The sequence below is a fragment of the Heterodontus francisci genome, chromosome 10, assembly GCF_036365525.1.
Source record: "Heterodontus francisci isolate sHetFra1 chromosome 10, sHetFra1.hap1, whole genome shotgun sequence".
NCBI lineage: Eukaryota > Metazoa > Chordata > Chondrichthyes > Heterodontiformes > Heterodontidae > Heterodontus > Heterodontus francisci.
Window position 1 is genome coordinate 90,654,780 of NC_090380.1, and position 21,997 is coordinate 90,676,776.

Below are 21,997 nucleotides of genomic sequence, written 5' to 3' on the forward strand. Positions count from 1 at the left end.
AGCTATGGGAAAAGAACAGGGGAATGGACGAATTGGATAGTTCTTTCAAAGAGCTAGCATAGACACAATTGGCCAAATAACTGTCTGTCTCTTGTGCTGTATGACTCGATGATTCTTTGAGCATTTTTCCACAGATTTTGGTGCAACTTCACTAACAGTGAATTCACACACAATTTATTGGATAACACAAGCTGGTGATCAATCAACAGTTTATATGGCTGATAAAGCCTCAGGGAATGTTATATCTGAATATCAAGATTCATCTGTAGTTGCAGTGATGGCATTTAGTGAACAGTCACAGCCATATCCAGGTAAGAGGAAAGCAGTAGGAACCGAATCAATGCATGACATTTTGAATATAAAGAATCTGTTGACTATAATTATACAACTTACTCAATATGTTTATCTGGCACAGTAAGGGGCATCACAATTAGTTATAATTTTTATTGCATCTTTGATCAGCTGAAAGTTTTGCCTCTTCATCCATTCTTTTAAGCCTTTGATACAAGCACCACCATATGGCTATGAAATAGATTCTACTGCATGGCACTTTAAATATCCCTGAATGACACAGTATTTAATCATTTATTTTGTGGAACTGCTTCCCTTTCTATATCCAGTGACCTATGTTTGGAATGCATCTTGCTTATTTGGAGACTAACTGTAACACTCAATGTGTTGTCACATTTACAACATTACTATGCTGTCCATGGACATTCCTTGATGTCAGGGAAGTCTCCTATAGGAAATCCTTTTGCTGACCCATGCAGCTAAGCAGCATTGTTTTTATTTTAAAGAATTACAGTCACCTAACAATGTTTGTAATGACACTCTCCTCTGAGAAGGAAAATGAAACCACACTGTGAGTAGTATTTCCTGTTTCCAAAGCAATGCCATTTATATTATAGACTTGCATCTGCACATAGGGTTATTTCTGGGAGCAGCGTCCTAATAAGTAGAATAGCTGTTACAAAAATGGCAATCTAAACATCTGCATTTCTTCTTTAGATCCACAGTGTCTAATACCAAAGGCCTATTCAAGTTCACCAGAAGTATTGAATAAATCAGATACCAGTCTGACTATTTACATTCCACCTGTGGAGTTCTCATCTGCATGCTCTGAAATTAGCAAACCAACTCCCACTTACATTCTGCATTATGCAAAATTCCAGGACAATGATGTCCATGTCAACTGTACCCATGGGATTCAGTGTTATAAAAAAGTAAGTTATTTGGGGAGAAACAAATCCCAGTTTCTTGATTTTTGTTTTTGTGTTTTATATATTTTACTTGACAATAATATGGATGGGATTAAATGGAAGTGAATCCCAGTCTAAAAGAACAGTGGTGAGGTTATTAGTATATGAAAGTTCATGGACTGCTGATCGAGCGAGTAGCCAGGGTACACCATAAACTGAGCATGTGGGAGCAGTGTTCTCTCTCCATTGTGGGTAAGAACCTGGTCATCAGGTGCAAGGTGCTCATGTTGTTGCTGTATGTGGCGTAGGTCTGGCCCATATCCCACTCCTGCTCCCTGGCGGTCACCTGATCCATTTTCTGCTTTATCTGGAGATGCCAAATGGACCAGGTCCGGAGGGACGCAATGTTCAAACCTCTGGATAAGGGCAGAAAAAATGTACCCAACGCCACCCTCATCTTGATGACCACCTTTGTGTGCGACTGCATCAAGCTGTGTGTAGAGCCCCAGTACTCAAACACCAAGTGTCACTACATGCTGAGGTTCTATCTGTCCCCGGTGTTGTGAAGGATGGGTCTGGTCACATTACCGCGGAATGCTCTGTCCAGTTGGACCGTGCCTTACCACCTGTCCTTCGTGGAAAAGTTTCTGCGAAAAAACACCTTTGACACCAATCCATCAGGCAGTGGTCTGCATGGAATGTCCTTAAGGCCCTATGGGATAAGGAGATGGTGGATTCTGTTGGATGGTTCCCTGAGCAGACTGCCAAAGTCATTTGTCAGAATGCCTCATCACCAGGACTTTCAAACAAGCACCAAGACGTAGCTTGGCTCGTGGTGAGAAGGGCCCACCCTGTCAGATCTTCCTGCATGTCCAGAGTCTCACCCACTCCGCACACCTCGAGGTGGCTGTGGTGGGGAACAGACTGTTGCCCACCTCCTTCTGGAAAGCGTCTTTGCAAAGCAGGTGTGGAGAGACATCCAGTGGTTTTTGTCGAAGTTCATCCCGCAGCTCTGCAACACAGGAGTCTGTGCTGTACGGGCTGTTCCCAAGGACACACACTGAGATAAACATCAACTGCTGCTGGAGGACCATTAATTTGGTGAAAGACGCTCTTTGGTCTGCCCAAAACTTGCTGGTCTTCCAGCGCAAAGAGTTGTCCATGACCGAGTGTTGCAGACTGGCACATTCCAAGGTCCAGGACAACGAGCTGAGGGACACACTAAAGCTTGGAGCAGCCGCCACAAAGGCTCATTGGGGAAAGACCACTGTGTAAGGTCCTCCCGCCATAGTGAACTGAGGGGCTGGACCCATGGGAAACCTTTTGGGCTGTATGCACCAAATATGGGTTTGCTGTAAAATGTACATGGCATACAAAATGGAATGGATGGGTTGTGAAGCAAATCACTCCTATATTGAAGAAAACTGATTTCCTTTGCACTTTTTGGATGTCAACTTGGTACTGTTTTGTAATGTATTTTTTTTTTACAGATTTTAATGAATAAAGTATATTTTTGGGAAAAAAGTCACTTCTTGTGACTGATGAACTTCTAACATTTTTAGTATATTTTTTTCTTAAAGAGGAGCTTCCCTATCAGGGTCTCATTTAAGAATTAAACTATTACTAAAATAGAGATCAAGAAACATCAGTTTATTTTGTTTCTTTATATATTGCTTGAAAAATGAGCCTTACTGACATCAAGGGTACTAGCTTGTAACATTTGCTGACTCCTGATTTTGTAAAAGAACTAAATTGACATCAGTTGACAACTATTAACCCAGTGTGCTTCAGCTGCGACTCATGTATATTGATTCAGTTCAGTCATATATTTAGGCATTGCAATTTTACTGAACTGTACTTCTAGAATACACTATTAAAACAAGAGTGAAAGAGAAACTACAAACAAATCAGAGAATATCAAAGTTGGTCCTAATTCTTTTTAAATGGCTGATTTTATTTCAAAGCATTCAGCTGGTGAGATTCCACCTTTTTAATGTCGCATGTTGCCCCTTGGCGACATCATCTGAAAGGACGGTATTAGTTTTCACATGTATGCTGACGACACCACCACTTCTCTTGACTCCTACATTGTTGCTAAATTATCAGTACTGGATGTCGGATAAGCAGTCTGGATGAAACCATTGTTTTCGGTCCCCACTACAAACTCCGTTCTCTACTGAATCCATTCCTCTCCCTAACAACATTATGAGATTAAGCCAGCCTTTTTGCAACCTTGGTGTCACATTTGACCCCAGGATGAGCTTCTGATCGCATATTCATGCCATCACTAAGAGTGCCTATTTCCACCTTCGTAACTTTGCCCCTGTCAGGGATAGTCAGCATGGATTTGTTAAGGGAAGGTCGTGTCTTACTAACTTAATTGAATTTTTTGAGGAAGTAATGTGGAGGATTGATGAGGGTAGTGCAGTGGATGTGGTCTACATGGATTTTAGTAAGGCATTTGACCAGGTGCCACATGGCAGACTGGTCAGAAAAATAAAAGCCCATGGGATACAGGAGAATGTCACAAGTGGGATCCACAATTTGCTCAGTGACAGGAAACAAAAAGTAATGGTCAATGGATGTTTTTGCGAATGGAAGGCAGTTTCCACAGGGCTCAATGTTGGGTCCCTTGCTGTTTGTGGTATATATTAATGATGGTATATATTAATAATGTGTCCCCAAAGACACATTGTACAGCGAGCTCGCCACTGGTATCAGACCCACCGGCCGTCCATGTCTCCGTTATAAAGACGTCTGCAAACGCGACATGAAATCGTGTGACATTGATCACAAGTCGTGGGAGTCAGTTGCCAGCATTCGCCAGAGCTGGCGGGCAGCCATAAAGACAGGGCTAAATTGTGGCGAGTCGAAGAGACTTAGTAGTTGGCAGGAAAAAAGACAGAGGCGCAAGGGGAGAGCCAACTGTGCAACAGCCCCAACAAACAAATTTCTCTGCAGCACCTGTGGAAGAGCCTGTCACTCCAGAATTGGCCTTTATAGCCACTCCAGGCGCTGCTTCACAAACCACTGACCACCTCCAGGCGCGTATCCATTGTCTCTCGAGATAAGGAGGCCCAAAAGAAAAAGAATTAATGATTTGGACTTGCATGTGGGAGGCATGATCGGGAAATTTGCAGATGCCACAAAAATTGGCCGTGTAGTTGACAGTGAAGAGGATAGCTGCAGACTCCAGAATGATATCAATGGTTTGGTTGAGTGGACAGAAAAGTGGCAAATGGAATTCAATCCAGAGAAGTGTGAGGAAATGCATTTGGGAGGACAAACAAAGCAAGGGAATACACAATGAATGGGATGATATTGAGATGGGTAGATGAATTGAGAGACCTTGGAGTGCATGTCCACAGGTCCCTGAAGGCAGCAGGACAGGTAGATAGAGTGGTGAAGAAGGCATATGGAATACTTTCCTTTATTGGCCAAGGTATAGAATACAAAAGCAGGGATGTAATGCTGGAACTGTATAAAATACTGGTTAGGCCACAGTTGGAGTACAGTTTTTGTCACCACATTACTGGAAGGATATCATTGTTCTGGAGAGAGTACAGAGTAGATTTACAAGAATGTTGCCTGGGCTTGAAAGTTGCAACTATGAGGAAAGATTGGACAGAATCAGAATCACAGAATCACAGAATAATAAAACGCAGAAGAGGCCTTTCGGCACATTGAGTCTGCACCGATGCATTAAAGACACCTGACCTGTCTACCTAATCCCATTTGCCAGCACTTGGCCCAGGCTAGGGTTGTTTTCCTTAGAACAGAGGGGGCTGAGGGGTTACTTAATTGAGGTGTATAAAAGTGTGAGGGACCTAGATAGAATAGGCAGGAAGGACCTGTTTCCCCTAGCGGAGAGGACAGTTACCAGGGGGCACAGATTTGAGATGATTGTTAGAATGATTAGACGGGACATGAGGAAAAACGTTTTTACCCAGAGGTTGGTGGGTGTCTGGAATTCACTGCCCGTATTGGTGGCTGAGGGAGAAACCCTCAACTCATTTAAAAGGTACCTGGACCTGCACCTCAAGTGCTGCAACCTGCAAGGCTACGGACCAGGTGCTGGAAGGTGGGATTAGATTTGGCGGCTAGTTTTTTCAGCCGGCGCAGACACGATGGGCTGAATGGCCTCTTTCTGTGCCATAACTTTTCTATGGTCTCAGCTCATTTGCTGCTGAAACCCTCATCTTCATTACCTCTAGACTTGACTATTCCAATGCACTCCTAGCTGGTCTCCCACATTCTGCTCTCCGTAAACTTGAGGTCATCCAAAACTCTGCTGCCCGTGTCTTAACTCGCACCAAGTCCTGTTCCATTATCACCCCTATGCTCGCTGACCTACATTGATTCTTGGTCAAGCAACATCTTGATTATTTTTAAATTCTCATTCTTGTTTTCAAATCCCTCCATGGCCTCGCCCCTCCCTATCTCTGTAATCACCTCCAGCCCCACAACCCTCCAAGATATCTGGACTCTTCTAATTCTAGCCTCTGTGCTCCCCGATTTTAATCGTTCCACCATTGGTGGCCATGCCTGCAGTTGCCTCAGCCCCAAGCTCTGGAATACCCTCCCTACACCTCTCAGCCTTTCTGCCTCGCTTTCCTCCTTTAAGACAGTCCTTAAAACCTACCTCTTTGACCAAGCCTTTGGTCACCTGACCTGATATCTCCTTTTGTGGCTCAGTGTCATACTTTGTTTTGTAATGCTCCTGTAAAGTGACTTGGAGCATTTTGTTACATTAAAGGCACTATATAAATATAGGTTGTTGCAGCATTCAGAAGCAAGACGGACTGACTGACTTCAATTTATGCTTTTTTAGTGAAAATATTCTGGCTTCTGACTTCCCTAAAAATGACTGTGACAAATGTTAGTTCATCTTGCGCTATTAAGCACACATGTTATACCACTAAACAAAACTAATCTGGATACAGGTTATATGGCTAAACAAAGTTCATTTAAGAAACAGATTATGGCAATACTGTTGTCGAAGTGATCGTCGTATGTTGCCTGGCTCCACTCTTAGCTATACAATCATAGTCAGAGCATCTCTACCCAGAAGTTTTTCTCCTCACTTACACACTGTCACCTTGTGACACCTCACACTTCTTATGAAATATACTTTTTAAATATTTTTATAATCTTGCTCATAGTTATTCAATAATTGTATAGGGGTTTCTTAGCCGTTCCCTCTCCATCTCTTTCAGGTGCCTTGTGGTCCTCACAAATTAGCCATTATTTGAGTAAACCTTGACAGTGATTATCAACAAATTATTTCTCCATGGTGGCACTGCAGTGAGGCCATCATGTCCTTAACTCAACATTTATACTGACACACAGCTCAGGGCCACTTGTCAGCAATCAAGAGCAAGATTTTTTTTTTGTATTTTCTACAACCCAGGAGAGCTGAGGGCAATTGTAGCATGCCAACTACCACACAGGTTGGTGCTTAAACCTGTGTATCACTCAGCTGCTCATTCGATAAACCTATTGAGCATATAGGGTTAACTTTATCAGAAGAAATGTTATGCAACCGAAATTCAGAAGTTGTGCAATCACTAGGCTAGTATTGATCACCTTCTAATGGCTGTGTCGAACAGTAGAGGCAGAGGGCTGGAAGTAGGTTGCTTAATTACTTCATTGGTATCAATGGGACAGAAATAATTTTTAAAAATTAAGAACTTGATGTAGAACCTACTTAAAGTTTAAATGAAGTTTTTTTTCAGGCATTATTTTAATATGACGTAATCAAAGAATTGGTCGCACTGTTTTACTATTTTTCTTAATGTTTTCACTGTGGTGGATATGCAATTAAAATACAGAACCAGTACAGAAGAAACTTCTGGGAAGGTAGAGAAACAACTGATACTAGGTCAACCAGAAAAGTCTGATTGTGACCTTGGAAATGCCACATTAATAATGACTTTTTTCCTGTGTTTTTTTAAAACATTTTTCAAACAGGAAGTGCAGACAAACATTACAGAGCTGAAAGGGCTTCAGTCTTACACCAGATACCTCATGCAAGTTTCAGTGAAAAATCATTATGGAGATATGTCAAAGGAACTGGGTCCGCCAGCAGTAAATTGGACATGGTTTGGAGGTGATATTTTATGGGGCAATTGTAATTTTGCATGCATCAATTGTAATGAGATAATCTCTATTGAGCTGTTATATTTGCACATATCATGCATATCTATGGTATTATGTATTATGGTATTAGGTGATCATGGTAATCATAAATTATTATGTAATTCGCTCTTTATCATCGTGTTTTGCTCCACAACTGAACTACATTATGATCCATGTAGAACCAACATGACTATTTTGTAATATATGAAATGCAGCTGCAAGAGAACCAAGCAATTTTTTGGAACAAAATAATACTCATACTTTTTTTCATCTAAATCTCAAATATAAACAGTCACAAGCTATTTTTTTTTCAGTCTACTCTGAAATAGATTTCTTCCATGTGGCATTTGTTCAGTTCTAGAGACACACTGCAGTGGAGAATTTCAGACCGTTGGAATCGGAGTTTTTCTTTCCAATTACCTTTTCATTTGGTTTATGCTTGTTCATTTTCTATTTGGTTTCCAGGCTAGTGTCACAAGATTTACTGTTGTTATATGTTGATTGGGTACTTGATTTTTCAATTATGAAACTTCTACAGTGATTAGGACCTAAAAAGTGGCCCGTAGAGATTTAAAAGTAATGTATCCCTTGAAATGCCTATGTATATGTAATAGTGTAGGACCTCAATGGTGTAGATTCAAGGCAGTAGAGAGGTAGTTTATTAGATTCTGGGCAGACTGTCTCTTCTGCTGTCTAAGATGTTGAGATATTAAAATAGGTACTTAATTCAGAGGTTGGCACATAGCCTTATGGCGTTCATGAGTTTCAGTAGGCAGTCAAATCTGAATAACTTGCTCCCCATCGTGCGTGCGTGCGTGTGTGTGTGTGTGTGTGTGTGTGCGATTTACAGAAAGAGGCCATTTGACCCATCGAGTCTATGCTGGCTCTCTGCAGAGCAATTCAATCAGACGCATACTCCCGCTCTATCTCTGTAGTCCAGCAAGTTTATTTGCTTCAAGTGCCCATCCAATTTCCTTTTGAAATCATTGATTATCCCTGCTTCCACCACACTCGGAGGCAGCAAATTCCAGCTCATTATCACTCACTGCATAAAATAAGTTAAATAAATTACTGATCAACTAACCAACCTACATAAAGAGTGTAAGACTGAAATTACATCTCATCTCTTATTGCCCATAATAACGAGAACTGATATAATTGATTCAGTAGATATTGAGGATCATGTTGCTATGGGTTGAATAGCAGCCATCAGTGACCCAGTTTGTTAATAATGGGAAAGTAAACTTGATTGATCAGAATTTTGAAATCTGAGGAATACATTTCTTACATGAATGAAACAAACTTGCAATTATTAATTTAAGATGAGTTATCTTACATTTAAATAAATGTCATTTTCATGGTGGCTACCGTTGATTATCGTGAATAAGTCGCCCTGGCGTATAAGACGATCCTCATTTCTCCAGCCCCAAAAATCATGTTTTTGCATATACTCAGCATATAAGTTGCCCCCCCCCCCCCACCATTTTCAGCCACAAAATGCTATAATAGAACTGGTAGTCACCCTCAATTTTTGTCCCCACAAATGCATGTTTTACTTATCTTATTACTGGGTGCAAGGGATCAAGCAGGCAATACAGGCTGTGTTGCAAAGCTGTGTGGGAGTTTAAGACATGCACACACAAAGCAGACCTCACATGGCGAACGATGAAGAAAAATGGGTCCTCCAACAAAACAAATGAAGTATGAAGCTGGATTTAAGCTAAAAGTTGTAACATTTGCTAACTTGTCAAATAAGTGTGCTGCAGCAAGGGAATTCAGTGTTAGTGAAAAACTGGTAAGAGAATGGAAGAATGAATCTGCACTGAAGAAGATGCCCAAGACCAAATGTGCCATGAAAACAGGGACCAGTCATTGGCCTGATCTTCAGAAGCATGTATCGGAATGGGTCCTCGGAAATCATCAGAATGGTTACATTGTCACCAGAAATGCAATGCGTATATATGCACTTAAGTGGACCAAATCAAGCCCTGTCTCTAGCAAAGATTTCAGAGCAACAGCTAGTTGGTGTAGCCACTTTATGGAATGAAAATTTCTAGTATTGCTGTAGAAGACCAAGATTGCTGAGAGACTACCAAAAGACCTCGATGCCAAAATTACCAGTTTCCAATGATTCTTCATCAGACAGTGGCAAAAACACAAGTCCCCATTATTCCACATTGGCAACATGGATGATTAGATTTCTTTTCCTGTAGGGCGTTCGTGAGCCAGTTGGGTTCTTACAAAATTCCAGTAGCTTTCATGGTAATTTTTTAAACTTTCTAGTCCATGAATTACCTAATTTATTGAATTCAATTTCACAATTTGAACTTGACTTCTGGGTTTCTAGTCCAGTACTATAAAACACTTGGCCACTGTACCTGTTTCATAGAACTATAAAATGTATTCTCAAAGGAGTGCACTTTTAATATAGTCAATTGCTTTAATCATTTTCTGAAACTGATAATATAGTGTCATGACTTAGTCATAGAGTCATTTACAACACAGAAGGAGGCCATTCTACCCATCGAGTCCATGACTGCTCTTCATGGAGCTATGCTATCAGTCCCACTCCCTGGCTCGATCCCCATAGCCCTGCAAGTCTATTTCTCTCAGGTGACCATCCAACTTATTTGAGCTCTAATGCTTTATGCTATCCATTGATCCAGTACCTTGTGATTGTTCATGTAATGAGTTCTCAGTCTTGGCTGTGATGCTGAAGAAAGATGCAATGTAAAAAAAATACTTTGCAGAGGGAGGCAGAATCATTAATAGTTGGTCCTGAGCACCCCATAGTAGTAGGTTATAGAAAAAAATTGTCAGCTGTGTAGAAGCAGATCACCTGTTTGTCCTCTCACCTTGCGATAATGAATGATGCAGGGAGACCAACGCAAGGCAAGGGGGAAATATCTATTTTTTTTAGGCCATTTATTATGTATTGTTACGGTCAAGTGAGGAGGGGTCGAAGGGCTTCCCCCGTTACTCTCTCATTGTTTGACCACAACAGGTTCAATTCTTTCTTAAAGTGGATGTACTGGCCATTTCAGTAGGTATTTGATTACTTATTTGCTACGATCAGAACAAGAACCAATTGGACAGGTTTTCTTGAGTTAACAAAGAAAGAGGTTAACTTTATTGTACCTAAACCGAACCAATAAAATAATTACATGCCCACTTTCACTGTCATACACACGTTAGAGGTTTACATACACACAAATAGGTTACACTGGGGAAAGGTAGATTGGTTGAGTTAGAGCCCATATAAAAGGTACACAGTCTGTGGAGTTTGGTGGTTTAGCTGACTTCTAGCTGAATTCAGTGGTCCTGAGGCTTTTAGTTTGAAGAGTTAGATGACTGGTTCAGTGAGTTCCTTGGAGATAACGATGCAGATGATTTCCTCTAACAGGGTTTTGGATTGTACCTGGAGTATGCAAAAGTGGTCAGTCAACAGGCAGGATTTGAAAGCTTTCAAGCTGGAATGGAGAGAGAGAGGGGGACCCCCACTTAGGGTCTGCTCATGTCAGAGTCCAGTTGCTTTTCCTCTGCTGCAGAGAAAACACCAGCTTAAAACCACAGATGGGGAGGGGCTCGTCACTGTGAGTAAATCAGATAAAGGATGGAGCAGACAATAGTGGAGGAGCCTCAGACTTTGCAATTGTCAAACAGGTTTAAGGTGGGCGAAAGCGAGGTCTGCAGGGTGGATGAGCAGACTGGCAATGGCACTGTGGTACAGGAAGCCATTCAAGTGGGGAGAGCAAAAAGGAATGTAGTGATAGTAGGGGATAGTATAGTGAGGGGGATTGACACTTCTTTGCAGCTGAGAGCATGAGTCCAGAAGGTTGTGTTGCCTCCAGGGTTCAGGACATCTTTTCAGGGCTGGAAAGGAACTTGGAGTGGGAAGGGGAAGATCTAGTTGTCGTGGTCCATGTAAGTACCAACGACATAGGTAAGATTACGAAAGAAGTTCTGCTTAGACAGTATGAGGAGCTAGGCACCAAATTGAAGAGTAGAACCTCAAGGGTAATAATCTCTGGATTATTACCTGAACCATGTGCCAATTGGCAGAGGGCACATAAGATCAGTGAAATGAATACATGGCTCAAAGACTGGTGTGGGAGAAGTGACCAGTACTGGGGAAAGTGGGGCTGTAGAGTTGGGACGGTCTGCACCTGAACCGTACTGGGACCATTGTTCTAGCAAACCATATAACTAGCGAAGTAGAGAGGGCTTTAAACTAAACAAGTGGGAGAGAGGGATCAAGCTTGGATAGATGTAGCAAATCAAGGGGTAGAGCCAAGTCAGGAGAGCAGAATCGTAATGTGGGAAATGAAGGTCAGAGAATGGCAGGAAAGGACAGAGAGAAATAAACCTAAGACGACACCAACAGTCTAGACTAGATGGCACAAAGATAACAAAAAGACAAAACTAAGGGCTCTGTATCTGAATGCACGTAGCATTCATAACAAAGTAGACAAACTGATAGATTGTATTTATTTACTTAAAAGTGTGCTAATAACCATTACGGAGACGTGACTGCAGGATGACCAGGATGGGATCCTGAATATTGAGGGGTATATAACATTCATGAAGAATAGGAAGCTAGTTAAAGGTGGAGGGGTAACACTGTTAATCAAGGATGGCATTGGTGTAATAGCTAAAGATGACCTTTGTTCAGGAGATCAGGATGTAGAATCGATTTGGGTGGAGATGAGGAATACTAGGGGAAAGAAGTCACTAGTGGGAGTGATCTACAGGCCCCCTAACAGTAATCACAATGTATGACAAAGTATACAAGAAGAAATATTGGGTGTTTGTGATAAAGGCAATAATCATGGGTGATTTTAATCTCCATATAAACTGGAAAAATCAGATTGGCAACAGTAGCCTGGATGAAGAGTTCATAGAATGCTTTTGAGATAGTTTCTTATAGCAGCACATTCTGGAACCAATCAGAAAGCAGGTTATATTAGACTTGGTAGTGTGTAATGTGACAGGATTAATTAATGACCTCATAGTAAAGGTACCTCTAGGTAGTAGTGACCACAATATGATTGAACTTTACATCCAGTTTGAAAGAGAGAAGAGTGGGTCTAAGACTAGTATTTTAAACTTAAATAAGGGCAGCTATGTGGGCATGAAAGCTGAGCTAGCTGAAGTGAACTGGGTTACTCGGCTAGGAGATAGATCAATAGAGAAGCAGTGATAGACATTTAAGGGGATCTTTCACAATACTCAGAATAAGTATATTCCTACTATAAAGAAAATTTCTAGGGGGAGGACCCAACATCCTTGGTTAACTAAAGGAGTTAAGGAAAGCACCAAACTTAAAGAAAAAGCATATAGTTGCACAAAGATGAGTGGCAAGTCAGATGATTGGTCAGAATATAAAGAGCAGCAGAGAATGACTGAAAGGTTAATCAGGAGAAAGAAATAAGAGTATGAGAGGAACCTAGCTAGAAATGTAAAAAACAGATAGCAAGCATTTCTATAGATACTTAAAAAGAAAAAGAGTAAGTAAAGTGAGTGCTGGTCCTCAAGAGAGTGAGAATGGGGAGTTAATAGATAGTAAGGAAATGATGGATGAAATTTGCTTCTGTCTTCACAATAGAAGATAGAAAAACATTCCAGTGATAGCTGTAAATCAGGAAGTGGAAGTGTCATGGATCTGTAATCTTTTTTTCTCCTCTGATTAAAACAGTGTGCGTCTTTAAGACTGTTAAAAACAGTACACCTTTAAGGGAGAGAAAGTTCTGGAATTTCTAAGGCACAGTGTGCCAGCAACTGCACTTGTTGCCCTTGGCGACAGCAGGAGACCGAGGTCACATGGTATAGTGTTTTCACTTACCTGTGTGTAGAATTGGCAAAAACTGGCTGAAGCCAGTTAGTTTTTGAGAGACTCTCCAATGAGGCATGCCACTGAAGAGGAGAAGGCTATCTATTTTCTCTCAAGCAAAAATTCTACAGGAGCTACAGGCCGAGTTCATTGCCTAAAGAAGAAAAGCCTTGTTTTTTCAAGAAACAGTTTGTATTGCTGAAGGAACTGTTGATGCCTACTGCAGCTGAAGAGTTGAATGTCTATTAAGAATCAACTACTGCATCAAATCCACGTGAAGACTTCGAGTGGCCTTTGACTATTTCCACATTAGAATACCTCATCCATCAGGAACGTAACCTACAAAGACTTTCTTATTTATTTATTCTTAAGAAGCAGCTAATTTTTAAAAAACATCACTTAAAACTGGTTAATTACTATTATTTTTGAATGTATATGTGTGAATGGAGGAGTAAGATTAAAATAAGAAGTTATAAGGTCTTTCGACAGAGGTTTATCTTCATCGTGTTTAAGATTTAGTTTTAATAAATAGTTAATTTGTTGTTGTCTAAAGATACCTGATTTGGTCTGTTTTATCCGGGGGTTACTAGTGTGATTAATTTGGCTGTTTTTCCGATTGGTTGGAAAACTTTAAATAATATGCTGTGACTTGTGGAGTGACAGGACTGAATTGACAGTGCGTTGCTCCCGCCGCAGTTGTAACAGAAGGAAGAGAGGAACTTGATGAAATTACAATCACCAGGGAAACGGTACTGAGCAAATGGAAGATGTTGTGAATTGACAAGTCCCCGGGTCCTGATGGGCTTCATCCTAGGGACTTAAAAGAGATGGCTAATGAGGTAGTAGATGTGGTGGTGTTAAATTTTCAAAATTCACTGGATTCTGGAAAGGTCCCATCAGACTGGAAAGTAGCAAATGTAACCCTCTATTCAAGAAGGGGGCGAGACAGAAAACAGATAACTATAGGCCAGTTAGTTTGCCATCTGTCATGGGGATGGTGTTCGAATCGATCATTAAGGAGGCTATAACTGGACACTTGGAAAAACTCAAAGTAATTGGGAATAGTCAGCATGGTTTTGTGAAAGGGAAAACATGTTTAACCAATTTACTGGAGTTCTTTGAAGGAATGACATACGCTGTGGATAAAGGGAAACCCGTTGACGTACTGTACTTGGATTTCCAGAAGGCATTTGACAAGGTGCCACATAAAAGTTTATTGTGCAAAGTAGGAGCTCATGGTGTAGGGGATAACATATTAGCATAGATAGAAGAATGGCTGGCTGGCAGAAAACAGAGAGTATGCATAAGTGGGTCCTTTTCTGATTGGCAGAATGTGACCCCGCAGGGGTCTGTGCTGGGGCCTCAACCTTTTACAATTTGTATCAATGACTTAGATGAGGGGAATGATGGCTTAGTAGCTAAATTTGCAGATGACACAAAGATAGGTAGGAAAGTATGTTGTGAAGAGGACATGAGGTTGCAGACTGATATAGATAGGTTGAGTGAGTAGGCAAAAATCTGGCAGATGGAGTATAATGTGGGAAAATGTGAAGTTGTTCACTTTGGCAGGAAGAATAAAAAAGCAGAGTATTACTTAAACAGAGGACGACTGCAGAACTCCGGGGTGTCGAGGGATCTAGCTGTTCTAGTGCATGAGTCGCAAAAAGTTAGTATGCAGGTACAGCAAGTCATAAAGAAGGCGAGTGGAATGCTATCCTTTATTACGAGAGGAATTGAAAATAAAAGTAAGGATGTTATGTTTCAGTTATACAGGGCATTGGTGAGACTACATCTCAAATACTGTGTGCAGTTTTGGTCTCCTTATTTAAGGAAGGGCGTAAAATGTGTTGGAGGCGGGTTCAGAGGAGGCTTACTCGATTGATGGTTGGAATGAGCGGGCTGTCTTATGAGGAAAGTTTGGACAGACTGGGCTTATTTTCACTGGAGTTTAGAAGAGTGAGGGGAGACTTGATTGAAGTTTATAAGATCCTGAACTGTCTTGACAAGGTAGATCTGGAGAGGATGTTTCCTCTTGTGGGTGAATCCAGAACTAGTGGGCACTGTTTTAAAATGAGGGGTTTCACTTTTAGGACAGAGACGGAGAATTTTTTTCTCTGAGGGTAGTGGGACTTTGAAGCCCTCTGCCTCAGAAGATGGTGGAGGCAGGGTTATTGAATATATTTAAGGCGGAGGTAGATAGATTCTTCAATAAAAACAAATAGTGCTAGAAGTACTCGGGTCTGGCAGCATCTGTGGAGAGAGAAACAGTTAACGTTTCAGGTCAGTGATCTTTCATTAAAATTTGTTCTTGTTAGTCAAGGCAATCAAAGGATTGGAGGGGTAGATGGGAGTATGGAATTTGAGGCACAAACAGATCAGCCATGATCTTATTGAATGGTGGTGCAGGCTCGAGGGGCCGAATGGCCTACTTCTGCTCCTAATTCATATGTTCGTATGTCGCATGATAGTCATTCAGTGATTCAAACATAGCATTTAGCAGTATTTCTTCTTCTTTCTTCAAAAAAAAAAGACAACAAACAGTTTTCTTAAACTTCCTGGGTCTTAGTTCTTGCTGGGACATGCACAGACACTTTGTCTCCCTTTTCACAGTCCTTTGTAATGTAGGATACAGTGTAGCAAACTAGGTGATTATCTTAAGTTTCTAGCTGTCATACTGTTCTAAATGTCTTTTTAAAAATGTCTTTTCTAAAAAAAAAATATAAATTCAGATCTCCAGTCAGTGGATTAAAGAAAATTAACATTCAACAAAACACATTGGCATAACAGTATGCATGTACGAACTGATTAATGAAGCATTCATTTGTGGGAAAAAAGCAAAACACTGCGAATGCTGGAAATCTGAAGTAAAAACAAAAGATGCTGGAAATACTCAGCAGGTCTGGCAGCATCTGTGGTGAGAGAAGCAGAGTTAATGTTTCAGGTTGATGACCTTTTCATCAGAACTGGAAAAAGTTAAGGGATCTAATAGCTTTAAAGCAGGTAGAGAGGCAGGGAAAGGGTGGGGGGGATGAAAAGAACAAAGGGGAAGGTCTGTGATCGGGTGGAAGACGGGGTTTGTAAACATAAGTTCATGACTATGCTCTTGATTTTAAAAAGCCATCAAATTATATATTCTGTGTAATGTTAATTTGATAACTATAATTTGTATTTAACAGAACTTGATATTTGGCAGTCATGTTGTAGTCATTTTGTTAATTTAAAGCACCAGCTTGCATTTAGAAAGCAGTCCTTAACTTCAGGAAGACATCTCCGAGCACTTGGCAATAAGGAAGAAAGGACACACCTGGTGGACACACGGGGAATGGAAAGGAGAGTCTAAGGATTTTAGGAGGTTCTTTTAACATGAGTGGAGAGGGTGCTTGCAGGGGTGTACAATAAGAGATCATTCAGGCAGTGTAGTCAAAACTTGTTCAATAGAATTTATTTAATAGATGAAGTAGACATTTTATTTGCTTTTCAGCAGAAGAAAATAGATGCATATTCTTGTTTTGCAAGCTTGATGGCTCTGCTCTGACCTAAATCAGCAAGTATCCCCAGCTCTTTAGTCTCTAGAAAATGATTGACCATCAGCCACTTCAGAGAAGGAAACAATCACAATGAATAAAAATCTCCAAACTTACGTCACCTCAGAGTGCAGAGCCAAAGATGCAGGAGCTTAATTACTTAGTCATGCTTCATGCTGCAAACTATGTAAGATTGATTTGGAGTCCTCGGCATTTAGGATGGAGGATTTTTTTCTCATGAGAAATGTCACATTTAGAAATCATATGCAGCAGAACACCTTTGAAAATACAGTGGACGTGTACTTGTGATACTGTATGTAGACCAGAACAATACATACTGATACCCACAATTGTATTTTGTATAATTCAAGTGCCATCAGCACCACGACTCGTAGAAGTACTTGTGCTGTCAGACCGCAGAGTAAAGGTTTCATGGGCTGCACCTTTAGAACCCAAAGGACCTATGGAACAACTTCGATACCAAGTTCAGTATAATGGAAATAATTACTGGCCTGCTGTGCCTGCAAGACTAGACCAACTAGCAAGTGGACGAAGCCAAATTGAGCTTGCAAACCTTAAAGGTGGAACTGAGTACTGGTTCCAGGTAAGCTAAGAATAAAGATTTATAATTAAGTACTTATTCACCTTCTATAATGTGTTTTCAGTCTTCCATATTACAGTGCTATGAGGCATCAGCTAAACTGTTTTAGGCGACGGACTGTCAAAAGACCATTTTTTTTTACATTAAAAAGGAAAATGCTGGAATCACATATACATCAACACCTGAGAGAAAAATAAATCTCATCTACAAAATGAAGAAAGGCACAGTTTCACCACACTGACCTGACAAATAAAACAAGATTGGGCTCCCTCACCTCTAAAAGTAGAGATCCAGAAGTTGTACACATGTTCCCTTGCTCTACCTGACCTAAGTCGGGCATAAGAACAGGAGTAGGCCTTCTAGCCTGTTGCCTGCCATTCAGTGAGATCGTGGCTGATCTGTGGCCTAATTCCATATACCCACCTTTGCCTCATAGCTATCCCTTGATATCTTTGGCTAACAAAAATCTGCCAGTCCAAGTTGTAGAATTAACAATTGATCTAGCATCAATTGCTGTTTTCGTATCTGTCTTCATGGAGGAAAATACTAAAAACCTCCCAGAACTAATGGGGAATCAAGTATAAATGAGGAACTGCAAGATATTAATAGTAAAAAAAAATTACTAGAGAAATTAACGGGGCTCAAATTAGATAAATCCCCTGGACCTGATGATCTACATTCCAGGGTTTTGAAAGAGGTGGGTATAGAGATAGTACATGCAATGGTGGACATCTTTCAAATTCTGTAGGTTCCGGAATGGTTTCTGCAGTTTGGAAGGTAACAAATGTAAACCCATTATTTAACAAAGGAGGAAGAGAGAAAACAAGGAACTACAGACAGTCTAACATCAGGAGTAGGGAAAATGCTAGAATCTATAATAAAAGATGTGATAACAGAACACTTAGAAAATAATAGTAGGATTGGGCAGAGTTATGGATTTATGAAAGGGAAGTCATGTTTAACAAACCTGTTGGAATTTTTTGAGGATGTAACTAGCAGAATAAATAAGGGGGAACTGGTAGATGTGGTGTATTTAGATTTTCAGAAAGCTTTTTATAAGGTCGCACACAAGAGGTTATTAAAATTAGAGCACATGGGATTGGGGGGAATATACTGCATGGATTGAGAACTGGTTAACGGACAGAAAACGGAGAGTAGGAATAAATGGTAATTTTTGTATTGGCAGGCTGTGACTAGTGGGGTACTGCAAGGATCAGTGCTTGGGCCCCAGCTATTCACAATCATATCAATGATTTGGATGTGGGGATTAATTGTAATATTTCTAAGTTTGAAGATGACACAAAACTAATATTTGCCAGTTCTGAAGAAGGGTTACTGACCTGAAACGTTAATTCTGCTTCTCTCTCCACAGATGCTGCCAGACCTGCTGAGTATTTCCAGCATTTCTTGTTTTTATTTCAGATTTCAAGCATCCACAGTATTTTGCTTTTAATTTAGGTGGAAGTGTGAGTTGTGAAAAGGATGCAAATACGCTTCAGGGGGATTAGGAGAGGCTAAGTGAGTTGGCCAAAATTTGGCAGATGGTATACAATGTGGAGAAATGTGAGGTTATCCACTTTGGTAGGAAAAACAGAAATACAGTGTATTTCTTCAATGGTGAGAGGCTGGGAAATGTTGAATTTCAAAGGGACTTGGGTGTCCTTGTTCATGAGTTACCGAAAGCTAACATGCAGATACAGTAAGAAATTAAGCAGGCAAATGGTACGTTGGCCTTAATTACAAGAGGATTTGACTATAGGAGTAAAGATATCGTACTGCAATTTATGTAGAGCCTTGGTGAGACCACCCCTGGAGTATTGTGTGCAGTTTTTGTCTCCTTACATAAGGAAAGATATACTTTGCCATCAAGGGAGTGCAACGAAGGTTCACCAAACTAATTCCTGGGATGGAGGGATTGTCTTATAAGGAAAGATAAAATAGATTGGGTCTTTATTCTCTGGAGTTAGAAGAATGAGAAGTGATCTCATTCAAACATATAAAATTCTGACAGGGCTCAACAGGGTTGATGCAGGAAGAATATTTCCCTGGCTGAGGAGTCCAGGATGAGGGGACACAGTCTCAGAATAAGGGGCAAGCCATTTAGTACTGAGGTGAGGAGGAATTTCTTCACTCAGAGGGTGGTGTATTTTTGGAATTCTCTGCCCCAGAGGGTGGTGAAGGCTCAGTCATTGAGTTTGTTCAAGACTGAGATTGATAGATTTTTACATATTAATAACATCAAGGATTACGGGGATAGTGCAGGAAAATAGTGTTGAGGTAGAGGATTATCCATGATCTCATTGAATGGTGGAGTGGGCTCATAGGGCAGAATGGCCTACTCCTGCTCATATTCGTGTTCTTATGTTCTAAGCTTCTTCTACAGTGAAGAAATGTTTGCCAATTTCATTCCAGAAAGGTCCGGCTGCAATTTTTTGAATATGCCTCCTAGTCCTGGACTCCCCTAACAGTGGAAATAGTTTATCTCTATCTGCCCTACCTGTTCCCTTAATATCTTGAAAACCTTAATCAAATCACCTCTCAACCTTATTGATTCCAGGGAATATGACTCTAGTTTGTGTAATCTCTCTCTGTAGCTTAACCCTTGGAGTTCAGGTATCATTCCAGTAAATCTATGCTGTACTCCCTCCAAGGCCAGTATATCCTTCCTAAGGTATGGTGTTCAGAACTGCTCACAGTACTCAGGTGTGGTCTAACCAGGGCTTTATATAGCTGAAACATATCTTCTAACCCCTGTATTCGGGTCTTCTAGGTATAGCCAGCATTCTATCAGCCTTTTCGATCTGATTTCTGTACCTGTTTGTGATACTTTAATGATCTGTGTATCTATGGTCCCCCAAGTCTCTTTGCAGCTCCACCCTATTTAGCTTTTCACCATTTAGAAAATACCCTGTTCTATTCTTTTCAGTTCAAAGTGGATGACCTCGCATTTGCCTGCATTGAAATCCATTTGCCACAGTTTTGCCTCTTCACTTAATCTATCAATATCTCTTTCGTAGTTTTATGCTCCCATCTATGTTGTCTACAATACCAGCTATCTTTTTGTCATTGGCAAATTTGGATATGTGGCTTCCTATCTCATCATCTAAATTGTTAATAAATACAATGAATAGTTGAGAGCCCAACACAGATCCATGGGGAATACCACTAGTCAGGGGCTGCCAATTAGAATATCTACCCTCTGTCATCTTCTGCTCAGCCAATTTCCTAAGCAGGTCAATAATTTACCTTCAATTCCATCAGCTTCAGCTTTAGCAAACAGTCTCTTCAGAGGGACTTTATTAAATAACTTCTGGAAGGCCAAATAAATTACACCCTCAGACATTCCCATGTTCACAATTTTATTCACTTCTTCAAAATATTCAATCAGATTTGTCAGGCATGCTCTACTCTCTACAGATCCACACTGGCTCTCACTGATCAGCTGAAAATTTTCAAAGTGTTTAGTCATCCTAATTATAGACTCTAGTAAATTCCAGACAACAGATGTTAGGCTAACTGGCCTATAATTCCCTGGTTTCCATCTGTCACCTTTCTTAAATAGCAGTGACATGTGCAATTTTCTAATCTAAAGGAATAGTTCCTGAATTGAAAGAACTTTGGAAGATTATATATTTGGCCTTCAGCCTCTGCATGCAGCAACCTTTTATTCGTGGAACGCCCATCTTGGCATATTACCCAGCTCCTTTATAAAGAGGAAGACTTTAAACAAGGAGCGCTCCAATCTTCAACAAAGCGAATAGCTGATCTGTCGATTGGGAGAAAAAGAGGAGACACGGAATTTCACTGTAGCACTGACTCACTTCATAGAGACTTCCATATAACTCATAAAGGAATCTACTAGCCATAGAACAAAAGCATTACTAGCTTCAAGCCTGACCTGCCTTCAGTTACTGGCCCAGACCGACAGTGAGTGCTAGCATTATGAAAGAACAGTGGGACATGTTTCACAAACAACATAATCATGCACAAATATGGCATTATAGCACAATAAGTGATTCACAGATGTACCATCTGCAAGTGAACTTAGAGCCTTACATAAGCGCAGCACTAGAATTTGTCAGCATCTTCACAAGGATGAAAATTCCACCTCAGTCAATGGGATGTGTTCAGACACTGTCTAAATTTAAAACTTTTACCAATGCTTCTCAATGCTGGGAATTCCTGCATACATAACAAATAGGGGGGCCTCTCCCTGACACTGCAAACTTTGGAGTTAGTGTTGGTGATCACCAGTGGGCAGATCCCAGCATACATGCCATGATCAAAGGCCCACAGGATTTTGGCCAATGTCTCCCTTGTTTGCTTCTTTATATATGCCTGTGTAATTATAATATTAACATATGCCTATCTTGGCATTGCACACACTTGTGAAATTGAGAGGTTGGTCCTACTAAGCTCCAAAAGCCAACCCTCCTGGCAAAATGTCTTGGATCAAGACCTTCAGTAGGGTATCCTTAAAAGGGGGAGTCCTGTTCCTTCCATTTCTTCCTGTCATGTCAGGTATCCAACCATTCATCCCAAGCAATCACCACAGTGAGTATCATATTAATATGTAAATTACCTGAAGTAAGGTCTCTGCCACTGCAACAGGCCACCTTTCATAAGTATCTATCTGTTTCTCTAACAGCAAAAATTTATTAGAGTTTAACAGATAGGTGGGAGCAGTTAGAGGACAGTAATTTCT

The 21,997-nt window shown here is 40.7% G+C and overlaps 1 protein-coding gene across 1 annotated transcript in view; it reads left to right on the forward strand.

Moving 5' to 3' along the window:
* The window catches only part of ros1 (c-ros oncogene 1, receptor tyrosine kinase), a 225,732-nt gene that overhangs the window by 79,688 nt on the left and 124,047 nt on the right, over positions 1–21,997 (forward strand). Inside the window, exons 24-27 of the mRNA XM_068040000.1 lie at positions 135–311; positions 1,009–1,223; positions 7,170–7,308; positions 17,063–17,295. Coding sequence (XP_067896101.1) covers positions 135–311; positions 1,009–1,223; positions 7,170–7,308; positions 17,063–17,295 — 764 coding nt within the window. The remainder of the gene's footprint in view (positions 1–134; positions 312–1,008; positions 1,224–7,169; positions 7,309–17,062; positions 17,296–21,997) is intronic.